This window comes from Stegostoma tigrinum, chromosome 7, assembly GCF_030684315.1.
Source record: "Stegostoma tigrinum isolate sSteTig4 chromosome 7, sSteTig4.hap1, whole genome shotgun sequence".
NCBI classification, from domain to species: Eukaryota; Metazoa; Chordata; class Chondrichthyes; order Orectolobiformes; family Stegostomatidae; genus Stegostoma; species Stegostoma tigrinum.
Window position 1 is genome coordinate 7,530,498 of NC_081360.1, and position 24,611 is coordinate 7,555,108.

At 44.8% G+C, this 24,611-nt stretch overlaps 1 protein-coding gene across 2 annotated transcripts in view; it reads left to right on the top strand.

Moving 5' to 3' along the window:
• Positions 1-24,611, top strand: part of bmpr2b (bone morphogenetic protein receptor, type II b (serine/threonine kinase)) — a 302,395-nt gene that overhangs the window by 131,562 nt on the left and 146,222 nt on the right. The window contains exons 2-3 of one of the 2 annotated variants that reach the window (XM_048533673.2): positions 30-209; positions 19,894-20,067. In XM_048533673.2, the coding sequence (XP_048389630.1) occupies positions 30-209; positions 19,894-20,067 (354 nt within the window). The remainder of the gene's footprint in view (positions 1-29; positions 210-19,893; positions 20,068-24,611) is intronic. The other variant, XM_059647027.1, reaches the window with a different exon arrangement.

The window sequence follows — 24,611 nt, forward strand, 5'->3', positions numbered from 1 at the left end:
TTTGTCTTAATTTTATTTTATTTTCCTAGGTGCCCAGAGTGGCGAGCGGCTTTGTGCCTTTAAAGATTCGTATTCTCGCTCTGAACCTCAGGGCATCAGTGAGGAACGTATTAATCGGGACAATGGCACCGTCTTATGTGAGAAGGGAAGTCAGTGTTATGGACTATGGGAAAAGATGCAGGATGGAGGGATCCGCATGATGAAACAAGGTATCACTCCAAAAATAGAACACTTTCTTCTGCTTATTGACAATATCTTCAGTGAAAGTTTCACAGTGCAAGACAGAATTATGTACCTTATCTAATTTTGACTTTGGCTACCGATAGCACTGATTAAAACCCTGCAATTTTAACATGGCTCATGAGATGTAGCCGGCCTGACATGCTGTAGTTAATTTTGCATGTGGATCAGTGAAAATTCCTAACTGTGTTTGGTTTTTATTCCGATCTTCCAAAATTAGGAGATTTTCTCCTGATCACTGTTGTTGGCCGCTTGGGAATATCATCCCACCCTACATAAAGGAAATATACAGATCCGGGATAATGGGAGGCAGGGTGTTTGAACTGTAGAATTGAAAGGCAGTTCACCATTTCACCACCAGATGATGTATGCATGTTGACACTGCAGTCTATCCCTATGCAGGTTAAATCGATTCTGGGACACCATTCCGCAACTGCTTCAATTCCGTTTGTAGCCAATTACACTGGCTTCCTCATACAATTTAATTTCCAGTCTTTGACCTGATGAAGTCACTTGCACAATTGAAGTGAACCAACAGGTTTATTGGGAACAAATGAGGCCCATAATGTTTTAACGTGCATTCCATCTCTCCTAGTGTTTCTTCAACTTTTGTACCACTGAATACCCAAGCAATTTTGAAAATGTGTAATTTATTCAGTTCATTCAAAGTCTGTCTTGCTCAAGAATATGGACTCTATTGAATACTCCTGTATTAGTTCCTCCAAGCCTGCAGACTTTGGAGGAGAACCAGATTGATGAAACAAAAGTGAATGTCAAACATTTAACACCAAAATATGGAAGAAAACCCTGAAAAGAACTGAGTTATACTGATGTGCACAACAAATTGTAGTGGAGTGAGTTTGCACCTGCAATCTGGATACATCGGAGAGTAGAGTTGTGATACAGATATTTCATGTTGCCACAAGCTCTGTGAATGAAAAGTTTCAAGGCATTTAAGAGGTGATGGCCCATTTTACTATCAGGATTAAGCATCTCTTAAGTAGAACATGTTTAATGTGAAATTGAGATTCAGAATTGTGACCCAAGAAACAACAGTGACAATTTAACATCCTTTGTCTTTGGGAACAGATTGTTGGTTTATGCCAAAGTAAGGTCTCTAGGAACTAGATTGTGACTGCCAAGCTCATTTTGTGTCAGACTGTTGGAGTCATCAGACAGAGGAGATTTTAATTGTCTCATTTTGGGCTGGGTTTGATCCAAATTCCAAAGTTGAAAGGCCAGTGTTTAACCTAGCGCACATCCAAATCTATCTTTGAGGCTGGAAAACAAGACCTCTGGCCTTGCTAACCAGAGTGAACTGATAATGGTAAGACGTGAGAAAAATGAAGAATAAAGGAATACCTTAATTTTCTTTTAAATTATAGAACAAATTTGCCCAAAAATCCTAGTAAGCCACTGCCACATCCACCAGTTTGGTATAGCCACTCTTTCAGATGTCATTCAATCATTAAACATAGGAGGAACCTGACCCTTACATACAAAATCATAGTAAACCATTGACTTCATACCAAATTGTGGCACCATAAGCTGACGTTTCAATTTTATGCGTCACATTGTTGAAATTTAAATATTGCACAGTTTACAGTGACAGGCCGGGCTGTCTTAAAGAGGAGACTGATTAGATATCGTACAGTCGAGGTAAGTTCCTGCGAGGGAAGAAGATAAAAACAAAGCTCAAGTTTCCTGTGTGCCAAAAGTGATAAAGAGTAAGGTGAAGCAGAAAAGTGAGAAACAGGTTGAAGATACAAAGTTCAGAGATGAAATGTACGAAAGAAATGAGAAGCAAAGGGAGAGTATGAGAAGAGACTGGTGGCCAACATCACAGAGAATTCAGCTGTCTTCTACAGGCATTTATATAGTTGCATAAAAGTACAGTGTGGCTGATTATGGATTTCTGTATTGAGGCAAAGGTTTTGGCTGAGGTGCTAAATTGGTATTTTGCATTCCTTTTTACCACAGAAGATGATGTTGCCAAAGTCGTCATGAATGAGGAGGTTTTAAGGTACTGGATGGGCTAGAAATTAAAAATTAGAATAATAGAAACCAGGAGCAGAAGCAGGTCATTTGGCCCATTAAGCCAATTTTGTTATTCAATATGATCATGTCTGATTCTGTATCTAATTGCTATGCTCCTGCTCTCTTTTCATACGACTGATTTTAGCTTCTGGAAATCTCTGCTGTAAATATGTTTAGTGACTTCACATCCAGAGACTTCTGTGTAGGAATTCCCTCCTCCTCTCAGCCCAACGTGCCTTACCATATATCCTGAGAGCATGAACTCTTGCTTTTGGTAGAAGATCCAGTACAGAGATCATCCCTGCACCCAGTTTCTTCAGAATTTTGAATGATTCAATGAAATCCCCTCTTGTTCTTCTAGTAAATACAGGCCTAGTTGACTCAATCTTTCCACACAAGGACAAACCTGACATCCTCGAAATCAGTCTGATGAATCTTTGGCGCATTCCCCCTATGGCAAATAAAATTTTATTGGGTAAGGAGACCAAAGCTGCACATAATACTCACCAAGTTCTATGCAGGTGCAGTAAGACTTACATGCTCCTGTACTGAAACTTGCTTGCATTGAACACATCATTTGCCTTGCTGACTGCTCTCTGCACCTGCATTCTGGCTTTTAGTGGCCTGTATGCAAGGATGCCCGAGTCTCATTGTACGTAGACATATCACAAAGTATTACTAGTTAAATGATATTCTGCTATTTTGTTTTTACTACCAAATCAGACACCTTCACACCTATCCATTTTATACTGCACCTGGCATGTATTTGTCCACTCACTCAACTTACCTAAATGACGTTGGAGCCTCCCTATATTCTTGTCACTGATTACAATCCTATCTAGTTTTGCGTCATCAGCATATTTTAGAAATGTACATTTTGCTCCGTTATCCATTTTGGTGACATATGTTGTAAATAGCCAGGGCCCAAGCACTGATCCCTGCTGCCACCACCTTCCACTCTCAAAGACCAATTTATTCTTACTCTGTTTCTTATCTGTTTAAACCAATTCTCATTCCATTACAGTACACTTGATTTCCTCATACATTCAACTCATATATGGGACTTTATAAAAGTCTTTCTGAAAATCCAAATAGACCACATTCATTGTTTGTCCCTTTATCTTTTACTGGTTATGTCTTCAAAAAGCTTCAGTAGATATGTCAAACATAATTTCCATCTCATAAATCCAAGGTGACTTTGTGTTAACCAGCTGATATTTTCTAAGTGCTCCATTAGCACTTGTTTTATAACAGATACCAACATTTATCCCACTTCTAATCTTAGGCTCACTGGTCTGTATTCCCCAGTTTTCTCCCTCATAATTTTTCAAAAGTAAGGTTAATTTGCCACCTTCCGATCTATTGTGTTTGTTTCAGAATGTACAGTATTTGAGAAGATGACAGTCAATGCATCCATTATTTCCATAGCCACCACCTTCAGTGGTCTAGGATATAGGTTATCAGGCTCTTGGGATTTATCGGCTTTCAAACCCATTTATGTCCCAACATTTATGGACTCATGGATGTTTATAACACAGAAAGAGCCCCATTTGACCCATTGTGTCCATACCATTCAACTGATTATTCAAATTCCATTTTCCAGTTGCAGCCATGGCCACTATAGCAATTGAAATGAATATATAAGTACTGCTTAAATGTTTTAGAGATAATGGGAACTGCAGATGCTGGAGATTCCAAGATAATAAAATGTGAGGCTGGATGAACACAGCAGGCCAAGCAGCATCTCAGGAGCACAAAAGCTGACGTTTCGGGCCTAGACCCTTCATCAGAGAGGGGGATGGGGGGAGGGGACTGGAATAAATAGGGAGAGAGGGGGAGGTGGACCGAAGATGGAGAGTAAAGAAGATAGGTGGAGAGAGTGTAGGTGGGGAGGTAGGGAGGGGATAGGTTAGTCCAGGGAAGACGGACAGGTCAAGGAGGTGGGATGAGGTTAGTAGGTAGTGGGGGGTGCGGCTAGGGGTGGGAGGAAGGGATGGGTGAGAGGAAGAACCGGTTAGGGAGGCAGAGACAGGTTGGACTGGTTTTGGGATGCAGTGGGTGGGGGGGAAGAGCTGGGCTGGTTGTGTGGTGCAGTGGGGGGAGGGGACGAACTGGGCTGGTTGAGGGATGCAGTAGGGGAAGGGGAGATTTTGAAACTGGTGAAGTCCACATTGATACCATATGGCTGCAGGGTTCCCAGGCGGAATATGAGTTGCTGTTCCTGCAACCTTCGGGTGGCATCATTGTGGCAGTGCAGGAGGCCCATGATGGACATGTCATCAAGAGAATGGGAGGGGGAGTGGAAATGGTTTGCGACTGGGAGGTGCAGTTGTTTTTTGCGAACTGAGCGGAGGTGTTCTGCAAAGCGGTCCCCAAGCCTCCGCTTGGTTTCCCCAATGTAGAGGAAGCCGCACCGGGTACAGTGGATGCAGTATACCACATTGGCAGATGTGCAGGTGAACCTCTGCTTGATGTGGAATGTCATCTTGGGGCCTGGGATGGGGGTGAGGGAGGAGGTGTGGGGACAAGTGTAGCATTTCCCGCGGTTGCAGGGGAAGGTGCCGGGTGTGGTGGGGTTGGAGGGCAGTGTGGAGCGAACAAGGGAGTCACGGAGAGAGTGGTCTCTCCGGAAAGCAGACAGGGGAGGGGATGGAAAAATGTCTTGGGTGGTGGGGTCGGATTGTAAACGGCGGAAGTGTCGGAGGATAATGTGTTGTATCCGGAGGTTGGTAGGGTGGTGTGTGAGAACGAGGGGGATCCTCTTGGGGCGGTTGTGGCGGGGGCGGGGTGTGAGGGATGTGTCGCGGGAAATGCGGGAGGCGCGGTCAAGGGCGTTCTCGATCACCGTGGGGGGAAAGTTGCGGTCCTTAAAGAACTTGGACATCTGGGATGTGCGGGAGTGGAATGTCTTGTCATGGGAGCAGATGCGGCGGAGGCGGAGGAATTGGGAATAGGGGATGGAATTTTTGCAGGAGGGTGGGTGGGAGGAGGTGTATTCTAGGTAGCTGTGGGAATCGGTGGGCTTGAAATGGACATCAGTTACAAGCTGGTTGCCTGAGATGGAGACTGAGAGGTCCAGGAAGGTGAGGGATGTGCTGGAGATGGCCCAGGTGAACTGAAGGTTGGGGTGGAAGGTGTTGGTGAAGTGGATGAACTGTTCGAGCTCCTCTGGGGAGCAAGAGGCGGCGCCGATACAGTCATCAATGTACCGGAGGAAGAGGTGGGGTTTGGGGCCTGTGTAGGTGCGGAAGAGGGACTGTTCCACGTAACCTACAAAGAGGCAGGCATAGCTGGGGCCCATGCGGGTGCCCATGGCCACCCCCTTAGTCTGTAGGAAGTGGGAGGAGTCAAAAGAGAAGTTGTTGAGTGTGAGGACGAGTTCAGCTAGGCGGATGAGAGTGTCGGTGGAGGGGGACTGGTCGGGCCTGCGGGACAGGAAGAAGCGGAGGGCCTTGAGGCCATCTCCATGCGGAATGCAGGTGTACAGGGACTGGACGTCCATGGTGAATATGAGGTGTTGGGGGCCAGGGAATTGGAAGTCCTGGAGGAGGTGGAGGGCGTGGGTGGTGTCACGGACGTAGGTGGGGAGTTCCTGGACCATGACCTCATCACCTCAGGGGACCTCCCACCCACAGCCTCCAACCTCATTGTTCCCCAACCCCGCACGGCCCGTTTCTATCTCCTTCCCAAAATCCACAAACCTGCCTGCCCTGGTCGACCCATCGTCTCAGCCTGCTCCTGCCCCACCGAACTCATCTCCACCTATCTGGACTCCATTTTCTCCCCTTTGGTCCAGGAACTCCCCACCTACGTCCGTGACACCACCCACGCCCTCCACCTCCTCCAGGACTTCCAATTCCCTGGCCCCCAACACCTCATATTCACCATGGACGTCCAGTCCCTGTACACCTGCATTCCGCATGGAGATGGCCTCAAGGCCCTCCGCTTCTTCCTGTCCCGCAGGCCCGACCAGTCCCCCTCCACCGACACTCTCATCCGCCTAGCTGAACTCGTCCTCACACTCAACAACTTCTCTTTTGACTCCTCCCACTTCCTACAGACTAAGGGGGTGGCCATGGGCACCCGCATGGGCCCCAGCTATGCCTGCCTCTTTGTAGGTTACGTGGAACAGTCCCTCTTCCGCACCTACACAGGCCCCAAACCCCACCTCTTCCTCCGGTACATTGATGACTGTATCGGCGCCGCCTCTTGCTCCCCAGAGGAGCTCGAACAGTTCATCCACTTCACCAACACCTTCCACCCCAACCTTCAGTTCACCTGGGCCATCTCCAGCACATCCCTCACCTTCCTGGACCTCTCAGTCTCCATCTCAGGCAACCAGCTTGTAACTGATGTCCATTTCAAGCCCACCGACTCCCACAGCTACCTAGAATACACGTCCTCCCACCCACCCTCCTGCAAAAATTCCATCCCCTATTCCCAATTCCTCCGCCTCCGCCGCATCTGCTCCCATGACAAGACATTCCACTCCCGCACATCCCAGATGTCCAAGTTCTTTAAGGACCGCAACTTTCCCCCCACGGTGATCGAGAACGCCCTTGACCGCGCCTCCCGCATTTCCCGCGACACATCCCTCACACCCCGCCCCCGCCACAACCGCCCCAAGAGGATCCCCCTCGTTCTCACACACCACCCTACCAACCTCCGGATACAACGCATTATCCTCCGACACTTCCGCCATTTACAATCCGACCCCACCACCCAAGACATTTTTCCATCCCCTCCCCTGTCTGCTTTCCGGAGAGACCACTCTCTCCGTGACTCCCTTGTTCGCTCCACACTGCCCTCCAACCCCACCACACCCGGCACCTTCCCCTGCAACCGCAGGAAATGCTACACTTGTCCCCACACCTCCTCCCTCACCCCCATCCCAGGCCCCAAGATGACATTCCACATCAAGCAGAGGTTCACCTGCACATCTGCCAATGTGGTATACTGCATCCACTGTACCCGGTGCGGCTACCTCTACATTGGGGAAACCAAGCGGAGGCTTGGGGACCGCTTTGCAGAACACCTCCGCTCAGTTCGCAAAAAACAACTGCACCTCCCAGTCGCAAACCATTTCCACTCCCCCTCCCATTCTCTTGATGACATGTCCATCATGGGCCTCCTGCACTGCCACAATGATGCCACCCGAAGGTTGCAGGAACAGCAACTCATATTCCGCCTGGGAACCCTGCAGCCATATGGTATCAATGTGGACTTCACCAGTTTCAAAATCTCCCCTTCCCCTACTGCATCCCTCAACCAGCCCAGTTCGTCCCCTCCCCCCACTGCACCACACAACCAGCCCAGCTCTTCCCCCCCACCCACTGCATCCCAAAACCAGTCCAACCTGTCGCTGCCTCCCTAACCGGTTCTTCCTCTCACCCATCCCTTCCTCCCACCCCTAGCCGCACCCCCCACTACCTACTAACCTCATCCCACCTCCTTGACCTGTCCGTCTTCCCTGGACTAACCTATCCCCTCCCTACCTCCCCACCTACACTCTCTCCACCTATCTTCTTTACTCTCCATCTTCGGTCCGCCTCCCCCTCTCTCCCTATTTATTCCAGTCCCCTCCCCCCATCCCCCTCTCTGATGAAGGGTCTAGGCCCGAAACGTCAGCTTTTGTGCTCCTGAGATGCTGCTTGGCCTGCTGTGTTCATCCAGCCTCACATTTTATTAGCTTAAATGTTTTAACAGTTTCTGAGCAACTGCCCTTTCAGACAATGTGTTTCGGATTCCCAATTTAAATCAAAAGGTTTCTTCTCAACTCTGCCCTTAGCCTTCTACCTCTTACCTCAAATCTGTGCCCCTTGGTTATAGACTCATCTACTGTTGGGACAAAAGCAATCCTGCCCACTTCAATTATACCCCTCAATCTTATGCGCCTCTGTTAGACGTCCCCTCAACCTTTACTGCTCAAAGAAACCAATGTCAGTCTACTGAACCTTTCCTCATAATTCAGGCCCTCCAGCCCAGGCAGCATCCTGGTAAATCTCTTCTGTAACCTTTCTTGTACAATCATATCCTTCCTATAAGGTAGTGAGCAGAACTGCTTGCAGTGCTCCATTTGTCACTAACGCTGGTCCAGCATAACCTCCTTGCTCTTGCCTTCATTAGCTGAAGTATAAAATACAAGTACAGGTAGTTCTGGTATAATGCGTGTTTTGTTAACACAGATTGGCTGTTACGCAATTGATGAATAGTGGTCACCGTTTGGCTAACGTGAACTTCTTGCTGTCCAGATATAGCAATTTCCCTGTAGCGCAATTTTCTATAGTGCAGCGTCACGCAAGAATGCAACTATCACGTCATGCAAGAACTACCTGTGTTCCGTTAACCTTCTGAAGTAACTCTGCAGAGTCCCATATCCTGTCACAAAGTCACTCTTTATTTATATATGAACAGTCCTTGCCTTTAGTACTGTCTCATTCAGAGTCAGACATCAGAGTATCTCTGCCACTCACTCTGTTTATATGTCAGTCAGGTCTTGCTGATTGGGGCTGTAAATGTGGTCCAAGTAGGGAATTCAGATTCTATGAGGTCCAGCTGGCTGACCTTGTTACATCCACTACATCCCTCCCCTTCTCAGTCCAAAGACATAGGCCGGTCCTTTTTCTTGTAGAGCCTTCTGGGATGATTTAGTGCCAGGTCAGGATCCTCTGTCGCAGCAACTGAAACGGATAGCATGTAATGCATAGGGGGCTCACCACTGACCCATGAGTGTCTTGGTAGAATTTCACTCTTCTGGCGGCAAAGGCATAGAGGTGGCGACTTCCGTCATGTCTGTCTCTGATTTGGAGGAATCGACAATACTTAATGGAAAGGGTGAATCCAAGGATTCCAGATGCAATTTCAAATGTTTTGAGGGGCAGGGCGTGTTTTGCTCCTACAATATTTGCAAATTTGCGGTTTTCATGTGGTACACACTTTGTTATTCAGGACTGTCTCATCTGCCCAAAATTTCATATGTCACTGGTCCTGACTTTGCGTCATCCATACGTCTGACCTATGCAGAGCTATTTCCATGATTCTGAGACCAAACTTCATACCATGTATGAAACTGTCTCTCTCACTTGGTGAAGTCTTGTGTCTGGCATTGAAGCTCCTGATCCCGTCGACTCTGCCAGTCTGGGGACATCAGACTTAACCTGATGTGAAGTCTTCTGCCCATTAGCAACTCTGTAGCCACTGTCCCTGCAGTTGCATGTAAGGTGGTCCTATAATCAAATAAGAACCTTGACAGCTTGATAGCTAGTGAGGCTGTAGGCCATTTTTTCAAGCCATCCATCAAAGTTTGGACATCTCTTTCTGCCAGGCCATTGGATGATTGATGATATAGAGCTGTCCTTACCAATTCCTTCACAGCTCTGAGTGTCGCAAAAGATGCATGCAGTTTTTCTATTGTGCTTGACAAATGAAGTCTATGCACATCCAGCCACTTTGAGTACTTGTTTATGCTAACTGAGAATACTGAACCCATGAAAGGTCCTGCACAGTCAACGTGCAATCAATTCTAAGGTTTACCCAGCCATGAGTGTAGGGGAGCTCCTGTGTTGATTTTTGTCCTTGTTGGCACTCTGGGCATTTCTCCTCTGACGCAGCTATGTCTGCATCCAGGCCTGGCCATTGAACATAAGTTCTTGCCAAAATCTTCATTTTGGAGACACCTGGATGGCCCTGCCGGAGCTCAGCCAGAATCTGACAGTGAACTTTGCTTTGGGATAAGCAGTATTGCTCCCCATATTAATATGATGTCCTCTATTGTGAGTTGGTTTCTCTAGGCCCAAAAAGGCTTCAGTTCTAGTTGTTACTGACTTCTGGTTTTCCGCATTAATACCAGTTGTTTCAGTTTTGAAAGGACTGGGTTTTTTTGTGTCCAAAATCTGATATTGTCAGCTGTGACTGGTGACTGTCTAGAAAATTTAATATAATTACAGACTCTTCCACTGGGTACCACCAGTGGCGTACCTGCTAATGGGAGGCAGCTCAAAGCATTCACATTTGCAATTTGGCCTCCCAGATGGTGTTCCGATGTATAAACACTTAGAATTAGAGCCCACCACTAAATGTGACCCGAAGCTGGGCAGCATTGCTTCGTACTCTTTGAGCAGACCAAGTAGAGGTTTGTAGTCCATGATTATTTCACATTTTTCTTTCATAAAGATATTGGTGGAACTTCCTGATTCCAAATATAACCACCAATCCTCTTTTTCTATCTGGGCATATTTACGCTTTGCAATAGCCATAGTCCTGGATATATATGCTCTTGGGTGTTCCCCTCCGTTGGGTCACCAATGAGCTAATTTGACACTGACGCCATACTGGAAGCCATCACATGTCAATACCTGACCTTTCTTGGGATCACAGCATGCCAATACCTTTGAGGGTGGTAGCTGTTTCTTTACTTCCTTGGAAATGAGGGATTGGCTATGTGACCATTTCTGAGGCTGACTCTTTCCTGGGAATCCTGGGTTTAAATGCAATTGCAGGTAAGCATGGCTCATGTCCAGTTTCGTGAAGGGCAGCCAGGCTTTGTATGAACTTTACATAATAATTAACCAGCCCAAGAATGATCTAATCTCCTGGATAGATTTGGGAGCCTGTCGTCTATATCCAAGATCTCCACGTGTTCCTTATGAATTTTCCCTGTTAGCAGGACATTATCAAGGTAACTGGCGACCTGAGGTAGATCTTGCAAAATGCTCTCAATCGTCCACTAAAAAATTTCAAAGGCTGACAGTACTCCAGATGGCAGTCTCGATATATTGATACAAGCCCTTGTGGGTATTAGTTGTAACATACCTCGGAATCCTGGTTTAAATGTAATTGCTAGTAAGCATGGCTCATGTCCAGCTTTGTGAAAGACAGCCCATCCCCACCACCCTCCTCCAGCTTTGCACACAGTTCCTCTAGCTGAGGGATTGGGTATTTATCCAACTCTGAAATACAGTTTATTGTTTGTTTAAAATCCCCTAAAATGTGAACTGATCCATTGGTCTTCAAAAGTTGGTACAATTGGTGCTGCCCATTCTGCAAATTGAACTGGTTTGCTGTTTCCTTCACCTTCCAGCCTTCTGATTGCTGCCTGTATTTTGCCCCTGAAGCAAATGGCACTGGGTGGACATTAGAGAATCAAGGAATTGGTTACTGGTCAACAAGCAAGGTGGGCTAGGCTCTACGAACAGTCCCTAAATCTTTCTGGAAGGTTTCCTGGTATTCACTTAGGACTTCACTCAGGCAGCCGTTTTCTAATTAAAGATCTTTGAGCCAATCTAGCTGAATCTCTCACAACCTATCAAACTTGGGCCTGAGCCTTTTACTATGGTCATTGATAACTGAACTAGCTGCATCTTATTAAGAGACCAGAACAGATGTTGTTCCCTAATCTGTAAAGGTTCCCTGGTGTAGGTTCTCAGCCTAGCTGAAGTCTTGCACAAAATTTGAGGCATAGATAGAGTCGATAGCCAGAGACTATTTCCCAGGGCAGAAATGGCTAGCACGAGGGGTCATAGTTTTAAGCTGGTTGGTGGAAAGTATAGAGGGGATGTCAGAGGCAGGTTCTTTACGCAGAGAGTTGTGAGAGCATGGAATGCGTTGCCAGCAGCAGTTGTGGAAGCAAGGTCATTGGGGTCATTTAAGAGACTGCTGGACATGCATATGGTCACAGAAATTTGAGGGTGCATCCATGAGGATCAATGGTCGGCACAACATTGTGGGCTGAAGGGCCTGTTCTGTGCTGTACTGTTCTATGTTCTATGTTCTATAACATCTCCTCTGTATTGCCTCTAGTGCTATTACATACTTCCTGTAGTGAGGTGATCAGACCTGTACTCCAGTATACAGTACACAGCTATAACCTAACCAACGCTCTGTACAACTATAACATTGCCTCCTTGCTCGACTGATGATATGCCTTCTTAACTGTCCTGTGCGGACTTAAGGGATCTGTGAATAATTACCCCAAGATCCCTGTCTTCCTCTAATCTACCCAAGTATCCTGCCATTTATTAATTATTCCCTCATCTTGTTTCTTTTTCCAAAGTGCATCATCTCCACTTGTCACAGTTAAATGCCATCTGCCACTGCTCTGTTCATCTGACCAAACCATCTAGATCTTCCTGTAACCTATAACCATCTTTGCTATTAACAAGTATGAATCATGGTTTCAGTTGATAATTTACTTAACATTCCCTCCATATTTTCATCAGTATAATTTCTGTATTTAACAAACAATAAGGGTCCCAGTACTGATCCTTGGGGTACACCGCTGGACGCCGGCATTCAGTCATTTGAACAGCATTTTTACAACTACCCTTTGTATCCTGCTACTAAGCCAGTTTCTGAATGAACTTGCCAAGTTTTCCTCAATTCCATGTGCTTTAACCTTTTCAATCAATCTCTCTTGTGGGACCTTGACAAAAGCTTTCCTAAAATCCATATAAATTATGTCAATTGAACTTCCATCATCCACACATTTGATCATGTTTTTGAAAAATGTTAACAAATTTGTTAGGCATGACCTCTCTCTGACAAAGCCATGTTCATTATCCCTAATTAACCTGTCCCCTTCCAAGTGGGTATTAATTCTCCCCTTCAGAATTTTCTCCAGCAGTTGCCCTACCACTGACATGACACTGACCAGTCAGTGATTTACTGATTCATCTCCATCACCCCTCTTTAAAAAGTGGAACCACATTAGGCATCTTTCAGTCCTGTGGCATTTCCTCTGTGGCCAGAGAGGATTTAAAAATTTTAGTCAGAGTCCTTGCAACCTAGGTTGCCTCGCCTCCACAGCAGCCTAGGTTGCAATTCATTCAGGCTAGGGTATTTGTGTGTAAGCCCAGTAGAGCCCTTAATACCTTCTCATCCTCTATGTCAAAGTACAAGCTCCTCACAGTCCCTTTCCCTGAATTCCGTACCTATGTTCTTCTTTTCCAGAGTGAAGACTGCAGAGAAATATTAATTTAACACCCTTGCAATATTCTGCAGCTTCCTCCTAATCCCGTTCGCAAGTTCTTTTTCATGGTGCCTTTTTGCTCTTCTAATTGCGTTCTTAAGTTGCCTCCTATACTTCCTGTATTCCTCTCGGGCTGCAGTGAAGTGCTCCCTTTGGACTTGCTAAAACCCCTGCTGCTCTTCTTTATTGAGCCTTAAATTGTCCTGGACACCTACAGTTCAATTAACTTATTGCTCCTACATTTTCTTCTGATAGATATATGTTTGACCTGTACTGCAGCGAGGTCCTTTTTGAATGCTGACCCCTGCTTCACGATAGATTTAACTGCAAGGAGCTGTTCTCAGTCTACTGTGTCAAGATCCTGCTTTATTTCAAGAAAATCTACCGTTCCCTCAATCTAAAGCCATCTTTTGCTGGCTATCTTTTTCCTTGTCCAGAACAGATTTGAACCGTGCCATGTTGTGGTTGTTGTTGCCTAAACGTTCCCCCATTGCCACGTCAAACACTTGTCCGGCTTCTTTCCACAGAATCAGATCTAGCTCTGTGCTGTCCCTTGTTGGGCCTTCTATGTATTGATACAAAAGACTCCCCTAGATACATTTCAAGAAATCCACCCCTCTAAACCCTTAACACTGTAGTTGTCCCAATTTATGTTGGAAAAGTTGAAATCCCCTGGTATAATTACCCGATTATTACTCTTAGAATGACACATCATGCTACAACAAATGGTGTAAGTCACAGTGAACTGTCTACGTAATTGCTTCTCTGTTTCCTGCTGACTCCTTGGGGATAATAATACACTCAATAAAGTAGCTGCCGCCTTAACATTCCTAAGTTCAATCTACAAAACCTTATTTGAGGACCGTTCCAAAATAACATCTTTTTGTAGTATCAGAGATAATGGGAACTGCAGATGCTGGAGATTCCAAGATAATAAAATGTGAGGCTGGATGAACACAGCAGGCCAAGCAGCATCTCAGGAGCACAAAAGCTGACGTTTCGGGCCTAGACCCTTCATCAGAGAGCTGATGAAGGGTCTAGGCCCGAAACGTCAGCTTTTGTGCTCCTGAGATGCTACTTGGCCTGCTGTGTTCATCCAGCCTCACATTTTATTATCTTTTTGTAGTAATTGACTCCTTAATTAGTAGTGCATCACCACCACCCTTTTTACACCCTCCTGGGTCTCATTTACAGATCCTATAGCCTGGAATGTTAAGTTGCCAGTTTAGCCTTTCCCTCAACCGTGTTTCTGTGATGGCAACAATCTCATACTTGCATGTGTCAATTTAAGCCATTAACTCATCTGTTTTAGCTACTGTACTGCTACGATTAAAGACCATCCAGCCTTGTCTTACATCTTGGCACTCAACATAGCTGAACTCACTGTGACTTGCTTCCTGTGCTGTAGCATGGTGTGACTCTGTTTCATCAATATTCTGTGTCCCCTGCCAGACTAGTTTAAACTCCTCCCAATAGCAGTAGCAAACCTTTTTGCTAGGATGTTTGTCCAAGTGTGGTTCAGGTGCAGACTGTCCTGTTTGTACATGTCCCACCGTCCCAAGAAATGGTCCAGTGATCCAGGAATCTCAGATCCTTCCTCCTGCACCAATCCTTGAGCCACGCATTCACATGTCTTATTTTCCTATTTCTGAACTCGTTAACACATGGTTCTGTGAGTAATCCGGAGATTACAACCATTGAGATCGTGCTTTTTAATTTGGTTGTCTTCCTGAATTCTTGAAGCAAGACCTTATTCCTCACTTTGCCCACATCATTGGTACCAACATGTACGACAACCTCTAACTCATGATCCTCCCCCTTCAGGATGCCCTTAACCAACATCCCTAATCCAGGCACCAGGGAGGCAATACAGCAAATCTGGAGTCACATCTTTGGCTACAGAAATGCCTATCTGTTCCCCTAAAGAATACCCTAACATTATTGATCTACCTTTCTTCTTTCTCCTTCTCCAGCCCCTACAGTAAAGCTGCATATGGTGCCAGAAGCTTGCCTCCAATTGCATTCCTTCGTCAGCTTCCAAAATGGAACACCAGTTAGCAAATGGGACTCCGGGGAATTCCAGTACTGCTGGCCTGTTCTTTCTGGACTGTCTGGTGGTCACCCGTTCCTTTCTTCCCTCTAGTTCCTTGAGCTGTGGTGTGACCACCTGTCTAAATGTGCTATCCATATAACTCTCAGCCTCATGAATGTGCCACAGTGTCCCCAACCATTGCTCAAGCTCTGAACCCAGAGGTCCAGATTCTGCAGCTGGGAGCACTTCCTGCACTTGTGGTCATCATAGAACCCCTACAGTGTGGAAACAGGCCCTTCGGCCCAACAAGTCCATGCCGACCCACGGAGCATCCCACACAGACCCAATCAACCTAATCTACATTTCCCCTAACATTACGGGCAATTTAGCACGGCCAATCCATCTAGCCTGCACATCTTTGGACTGTGGGAGGAAACCGGAGTACCTGGAGGAAACCCACACAGACACGGGGAGAATGTGCAAACTCCACACAGACAGTTACCCGAGGGTGGAATCAAACCCAGGTCCCTGGTGCTGTGAGGCAGCAGTGCTAACCACTGAGCCATTGTGCTGCCATCTAGGACACTGGCAGCCTAAAGGACTCCCCACTATGACAAGCTACACATTCCACTTGGCTCGCCTCTCCTGATATCCCTTAAACTTACAATTAACACCTTAGACTAGAATTATTCATCTAGTTTTGTTAGACTTCCTACTCTATCACGAAAGTTATGAAAAAGCTATCTGGATCTAAGTTCCCACTGCTCTAAAACTGTGGGATAAGAGAAAGTTAAGCAGTAATTGCCAGGTGCCCAGTACTCAGAGCCATTTTCACCTTTTGAAGTTATGATGTCAACAGGAGCTGCACTGAAAATTCTTGCATTGTTCCTGCTTTATTTACACTGCACAAGATTTCTAGGCTTACCAGTTACTGTGACCCCACTCCTTGGCTGCTGCTGTGGGTTTTCCCAACTGCTGCTCCAAGCGAAGCACCATGCAAAGACTAACTTAGAACCAGATGACCATTTAACCAGACATTTATCTTAATTGGTTCTGATTTTGATTTGCTAAGCAACTTTAACTGTTTCAAACCAGATGTAGATGGACTTTCCAAGATAACTTCTTGGATACCGGTCTATGAATGATATTATTCAATTTCATTCAAGTAGGACTCTTTTGCTGTCTCAGGTCCCCATACTGTCATCAATTACAGTGTTGGCAACTTGAAGAAAATTTTAAGCATTTGACCGAGGTTTAGCTATTATTTGAGGTTTTGCTGTGGGCCGACCTGGAGTCTAGTGCACTCCCTTTATATATAATTTGTATGCCCCTAAGTCTTTTTGATCTGTACATCCTTGCTCAATACGATGTGCCTGTACTGCTCGTATACAAAGTTTTTGACTGTACTTCGGTAGACATGACAATAAGCAAACAATCAATCAATCAAGTCACTTTGATGATAGCAAGGCATTCAGTTGTACATCACGGAAATGGACCCTTTGGTCCAACTTGTTGACACCAACCAGACATACCAATCTAACCTAGTCTCATTTGTCGGCATTTGGCCCATATTGCTCTGCACTCTTCCTATTCATATAACCAAGGTGCCTTTTAAATGATGTAATTTTATCCACTTCCAGCTCTTCATCTAGCAGGTCATTCCATACATGCACTACTCTCTGCCTGAAAACGTTTTCCCTCAGCTACATGGTGGATGAGGACAGGAAAATTACACCGTTGTTCAACATGAAACAAAAAGTTTAAGGATAAACCTAACAATAACAGTTTGACCTTGGTGATGAGAAGTCTTGCAGATGTGACATTTTTCTAATCAACCTGTTGAGAGTGTTATTACACCCGGAGAAGGTGGGACTACAACTCGGCATTCCTGGCCCAGAGGCAGAACGCTACTGCTGTCCTAAAGGGCCCTTCTAAGTTGCCGCCACGATGACCCAGGGTAAGTTTTGCCCTTGGTCTTTAAACCTATGCTTGCTAGTTTTGGACTCCCTCACCCCGGGAAAAAGACCTTTGCTATTCACCCTTTTCAGCCCCTCATAATTTTATTAAACACTATTAGGTCACCGCACAGCCTCCAAAGCTTCAGAGGACAAAGCCCCTGCCTATTCAGCTTCTCCCTATAACTCAAGCCCCATATTCTATGAGGTCCAGCTGACCTTGCTACAATCACTATACCTTCTTAAACACCTTATCTGTCTGATCTGCCACCTTTAGTGATATGCACACCAAAGTTCCTCAGATCTTCTGAAGTTTCCACGGTGCCACTGTTCAGTGTAGTCAGTGTTTCCTTGTTAGCTCTTCTGAAGTGCATTATCTCACACTTTTCTGGGTTGAATTCCAATTGCTACTGCTCTGCCCACTCAACCAGCCTGTGGATATCCTCCTGACATTTATGGTATACTCTTCAATGTTTACCACCCGACTGATTTCTGTGTTATCCACAAGTGTCTTGAACATGCCCTCTACATTTAAGTTTGCTAATATTAGCTACAAGCAGCAAAGGTCTGAGCCTTTCCTTATGTTCGTGACTGTGCCCATGTCTTCCAAATCTGCACAGATTATCTGTGTGGCCCCTAATAGACCCTACCTTCCCCAATGGCTATTTTCTCATTCTTTATTTAACTTTTCTAAAAAAAATACCCTTTGAGTATTCCTTTATTCTGTCTACCAATGCTTTGTCATGCATTCTGCTTATTTTCTCAATTTCAAGTTCTCTCCATACTTTTTCTACATTAGAGCCTTTGGTATCTGCCATAAGCTTCTCTTTTCTTCTTAGTCTTAATGTTTTACCCACATTGATGCCCAGGCTTCTTTGGTCTTGTTCCTTTGAATTTTTAGGTACCCTGTACTCTTCACTATTTTCTCTTCAGATTCCTTCCTCTGATCGGACACAGTATCTGCAAGTAGCTATCCCAGTCCACTTGGACCAAGTTGTTCCTATGTAAGTAAAATCAGCCTTTACACTACTTAGTACATTTTTTTAACTGGCCCATCCTCTCACCATCGTGAATGCACTTGGTGTCCCCAGCTACTGTTCAGCATCGTACCCCACAGTTTGGCCTGCTGCAGCCAAAATCATTTCCTACACACGTGGTCATCCAGATTTGCCACGAGTATCAAGGATCTCCCACATTGTACAGGATGTGCAAATCATGGGCCTGAGCTCCCCAGACATAGCTCAACTTGGACTTTTGTTGTTATTTTACCTTTAATCCTATGTATGTATAGACGAGAAAAATCTTGTTTATTCCATAGTTCCCACAGAGGTCCATATCTTTCTGGCTCTCTGTAAGGGTTCTAACCTTGTAAGCGTCTATGTTGCTGCCTGTCTGTCACAGGATCTTAACCTCACCCCCTCCTTTTCACTTATTCCCTTCAATTTCTCCTTCCCCATAGATTCTTGCTTCTAAATTTAAGAAGGTAGAGGGATTAAACTTGGTTGTACTTAAAGTTGTCAAGTCACCAGGATTGGATAAAATATATCAGAGAATATTGAAGGAAATCTGGGTAGAAATTTCAGAGGCACTGATCATAATCTTCTAATCCTCCTTCGATTTGGAGATCCTGGGTGAGGACTGGAAAATTGCACTATTGTTCGAAACAAAACAAAAAGTTAGTAAAGATAAACACAACAGCAACAGTTTGACCTTGCTGATGGGAAATCTTTGCAGATGTGACATTTTCTAATCAACCTGTTGAGAGTGTTATTACTCTTGGAGCAGGTGGGACCTGAACTCGGCCTTCCTGCCCAGAGGTAGGGACCTACTGCTGCCCCACAAGGGCCCTTTTAAGTTGCCGCTATGATGACACAGGATAAAATTACAGCACCAGGACAAATGAGGCCAGGGTGGTTTTATTAAGAGAAAACTATTTTTACCTATCTAGATTGAAATGTTTTTATGATGTTACAGAAAGTCATATGATAGCAGTGGTGTACATGGACTTGTAAAAAGTCTTCAACGAATCTGCTATGTTGCACTTTATCAGAAAAAGGTATCAAATAATGGGACAGTGGCAATATGGATACAAAGTTGGTTGAGTGACTGGAAACAAAAGGTTTTGCTGGTCTATGTTCATGAACTAGTTTTGAAAGCTGAACACAATTTCAAAATTTATATATGATGCAAATCTTGAAGAATGCAGTGAAGTCCCATCACCTGAGTGTCTGCCTTTCATGAATTCACTTAGCCAAACAAAATATACTAATGTAGGAATTTTGAGCCTGCTCTGCCTTTTGATACAATCATGGCTGATAGTCTATCTCAATTCTGTATTCCTGCTTTCTATACATACTCCTTGATGCCTTCAATATCTCAAAATCTATTGACCTCTTTCTGGAATATACTCCCTGATCCAGTCTCCACAGCCTTCAGTGGTCTGACTTCTACAAGCAGACAACCCTTTGAGTGAGCATACCCTGATTGGTTCTAGACTCCTCAACCAGAGGAAAGAATTTTCCTACGTCTACGAATAGAAGATCTTTGAAGGATGTGGGCCAAATGCATGTGTGTGATAAAATATCTGTACACTCTGATTAGAAAAATAAGTGGCTCCAGCAGTGTCTTTGACTTACATTCTTCTTTCTGTTTATTCATGCAAGGTTGCTGGGCTCATGTTGGAGATAAGGAAGATTGCTGCTCCCCAGAGTGTGTGGTAGTAAACCACAGACAAAATGGGACTTTCCGCTTCTGCTGCTGTAGTACCGACATGTGCAATGTCAACTTCACAGAGAACTTTGTCCCATTGCCTGACCCAACGGAAACAGTACCACCCAGTAAGTAGCTTATTCTACTTGTAAGAACAGCAGAACACTATGGAAATACTATGGAGAGAGGAAGAGGGCTAACATTTGAAGTCATTGACCTTCTAGCAGAAATGTCTGAAGATGTTGGTGGTTTGTAAACAAAAAAGGAATCTGCCAGAAGTATCTAGGTCAGTCAGTAAATATATAAAGAGAAACAGTTAATATTTTGTCATTCACTTTTTGCCAGTCCTGCTGAATATTGCCTGCCATCTCTCTTGCAATGGAAAATAGAGATGTATAGGAGTTTTCAAATCCATGTAGAGCAAGGAAAGGGAGTGATTGTGTTTAGGTTGGTGGAGACTATTGGACCTGAGAATGTCAGAAGAATGCTTACGACACATTTCAGAGACTCTGGCATTTATTTTTTATAAATACCAACGGCAATTGTAAGACGAAAGTTAGAGATGAGTTAACATTTGCAGCCATTTGACACTAACCTTCAGTTTTAATAATATGTGGGTTGCACAAGGAGTAAAATGTCAGCCTTCCTGCTCCTCTGATGCTGCTTGGCCTGCTGTGTTCATCCAGCTCTACGCCTTGTTATCTCAGATTCTCCAGCATCTGCAGTTCCTGCTATCTCTAAAGCAGAAGTGGAGCTCTGTGGTTTCCAGGTTGTGGGAAAGAAGATTTTTAAGTGTGTACACATTCAGGATGCAGAGAGGAGGAAGAACTCAAAGGATGGTGAATTCAAGTTTCAATGAAGAGATTCAACAGAAAGGCTTGGAAGGCAGAAATGAGAAAGAAATTTGACAGACAAAAGCAAAATGCCCTGGCTTCTAGAATCTGAAATGAAGTAAATTGCTAGAAACAGTTAGGTCAGTTGGCATTTGTGGATGGAGATTGTGATGGAGAAGGTTATCAGGTGTGATGGACATACTTCTATGTACAGTAATAAATACATGAGACAAAAGATACATTCTTTCATCTGAACATTGGAATATATCATTGACGTGCCTTGTTAGATCTCTTATTTGCACCAAACTTGTTAGGCACAATGGAAAGTCGGACGATGTAATTTTAATTTGGGATGAATTACAGCCCATGTCACTTAATGGTTATGTAGCAGTGTGTTTTCTTTGAATTTTTTCTCACCTATTACCTGTTGCTACCAGGCAAACACCACTACTGCAGAGTCCGGGACTGAGGGGAAATACATCAAGGCTCAGCAGTGGGGCCCAGGCTTTAGGGGCACCTGTATGAGGTCAAGGCCGAGGGCAGCCAGGAACAGCACTGGGGTCGCTGGTTTCTGATCCTGCCCCTGCACTATTACCAGGATGCATTTTGCGCATCCTTTCATTCATATACGGATTCATCATGTAAGGCTTAACAAGAGAGCATACTAATTGAGCCCAGATTTTCCGATTCGTATATGTATATTTTACTTTTTCAAGCTTAGGATTTGAAAATATTGCATAGCCAAACAGATTTTTTTTGGTTAGAGGTAGAAATGTTGAATAAAATATAGCAGCTGTGTTTTACTCAGTAGAAGATGGTGAGATAAATTATCAAGTAATTTGTTTCTAAATTTTGAGAGGGTTATCCTGGAATTCCCTTGATTGTTTGAGTCCCAGGATTTTTTTTACAACTGGTCAATAAAGGAGCATGGTCAGAATGAGGGATGCTTCACCTAAGTGAGATAAAGGTTGAGATTGTATTTCTGAGTATTTCATTCAAAGTAGGAATTTGGCATACGTGGGTGGGAAAAGAGTGCTTTAAGAAAGGTCTGTTGCAAGAAATGTGCTGGATGGAGAAGAGGTGTTCCATTTCTTACTTTTTCTTTCCTTACCTTTTCTATCCATCTCAATTAATTGAATTTAATTCTTTTGCAGCACAAGGAGCAGGTAAATCAATAACAGTTTTATTAGAAATTGTAAATTTTTTCACTATCTTAGGTATTGTTCTATTTCATCAGTATTGTAAAGTTCACTGGCAGTGCTAAAATCTTGAGGGTTGTAGACTGTACGAACTATAAATTCATTAGCAATTACTAATTAATTAACCCATATTAGAGGAGGCAGGGTGTATGATGTGCTGTAACTGCAGAACATGGGAGCTTCTAGATGCCAGTATGCTCCTGAAAGGTCTAAGTGAATACCCAATTATGACACTGTGAGTTCAAGTGCGGTGTTCAAATGGTTTTATTGCACAGGCATAGCATTGGCTCCCTGCATGCTATCCAAGTATTTCTCCACTGAGGTTCAAAATGAGTACAGTTTACCACTAAGAGCGTTAGAAGACAAAAGCCGCAGCATAATAGTCTCCAGTGGGCTGATAATTGTGTTACTGTACAATTATATTTTGGTAATTAAATCACAGAGATTTGGTTTTGTTTTTCCAGGGACAGGAAAGAGTGAGTGTTTATTTTGTGTAAAAGGTTTATGGAGGTGAATGGATTTGAAGCATTGGCCTTCTCCGTTTCTTAATTAGGTTATCCCATGTCATTCATTGTTGGTGCTATTGGAATGCCTGCAATTAACCACACATGCTACACACATCACAAAACACACGTTATGTATGTACACACACACACACATTTGTTATTTGCAGTTTTTTGGCTGAACTCTTTGCATCATTTGAGCTCTGTTATAAGTCTTGGTTATATAAATATTTTCAGCATCCTGGCTGCTGCTCCTAACTGATACTGTAAAACCAGATTCTGCATTTTCAGTCCAGGGCAAATAGACATGTAGTTAATGCCTGTGCCTGCAGGAAATTCAGCTCAGAATTTCTGATTTGGAGGCAGGGCTGCAGACACTTTGGGGAAAGTTTGGGCTGTCTGTTCTGGACCAATGAATAACTTGCCAACGAATGACTAAGTGGGAAGGGGAGATTCCACTGGTCATGGTCCAGATCTACACCATGACTCAGACAGAATTAGGAAAAAGGTGAATATGAGAAGTATGTGTTCAGTTAAAAAGTGGACTTGCAAAGTTTAAATTCTGTGGAGCATGACCCTGACTATGCAATTTAGCATAGGATGCATAAAAAATTTAGAGTAACAAATGCCTCATTCAAAGACTGTGGGAGATGTAGGCTTCAGTTCATGGCACACTGGCACCAGTACTGGGACAGATGGGATCTGCACTGTTGGCGTGATCTGCACTTCAGTTGAGCTAGGATTGGTGTTCTTCTGAGCCACATAACTGTGGAAATAGAGAAACGTTAAACAAAACAGGCTTTTGAGCAACCAAGTTTGGCTAGATGTAATAAATCAAGATGGGTTCGAGACAGGCAAGCAAAATTCTAACATGGAAAATGAAGGTCAGAAGTCTATCCCTCCAGTTAAAAGTAGAACCTACAAAGATAACAAAGAAAAAAATTAATAAAATGTGAGGCTGGATGAACACAGCAGGCCAAGCAGCATCTCAGGAGCACAAAAGCTGACGTTTCGGGCCTAGACCCTTCATCAGAGAGGGGGATGGGGGGAGGGAACTGGAATAAATAGGGAGAGAGGGGGAGGCGGACCGAAGATGGAGAGTAAAGAAGATAGGTGGAGAGGGTGTAGGTGGGGAGGTAGGGAGGGGATAGGTCAGTCCAGGGAAGACGGACAGGTCAAGGAGGTGGGATGAGGTTAGTAGGTAGCTGGGGGTGCGGCTTGGGGTGGGAGGAAGGGATGGGTGAGAGGAAGAACCGGTTAGGGAGGCAGAGACAGGTTGGACTGGTTTTGGGATGCAGTGGGTGGGGGGGAAGAGCTGGGCTGGTTGTGTGGTGCAGTGGGGGGAGGGGATGAACTGGGCTGGTTTAGGGATGCAGTAGGGGAAGGGGAGATTTTGAAACTGGTGAAGTCCACATTGATACCATATGGCTGCAGGGTTCCCAGGCGGGAACTCATATTCCGCCTGGGAACCCTGCAGCCATATGGTATCAATGTGGACTTCACCAGTTTCAAAATCTCCCCTTCCCCTACTGCATCCCTAAACCAGCCCAGTTCATCCCCTCCCCCCACTGCACCACACAACCAGCCCAGCTCTTCCCCCCCACCCACTGCATCCCAAAACCAGTCCAACCTGTCTCTGCCTCCCTAACCGGTTCTTCCTCTCACCCATCCCTTCCTCCCACCCCAAGCCGCACCCCCAGCTACCTACTAACCTCATCCCACCTCCTTGACCTGTCCGTCTTCCCTGGACTGACCTATCCCCTCCCTACCTCCCCACCTACACCCTCTCCACCTATCTTCTTTACTCTCCATCTTCGGTCCGCCTCCCCCTCTCTCCCTATTTATTCCAGTTCCCTCCCCCCATCCCCCTCTCTGATGAAGGGTCTAGGCCCGAAACGTCAGCTTTTGTGCTCCTGAGATGCTGCTTGGCCTGCTGTGTTCATCCAGCCTCACATTTTATTATCTTGGAATCTCCAGCATCTGCAGTTCCCATTATCAAAGAAAAAAATTAAAGGCTTTGCATGCATGCATTCTTTGTAGCATTCATAACAAAGTAAATGATAGCATACATTGAAGTGGATAAGTATGATCTGACGGCCATCATGGAGAAGTCGCTGTAGCCTGACTCGGATTGGTC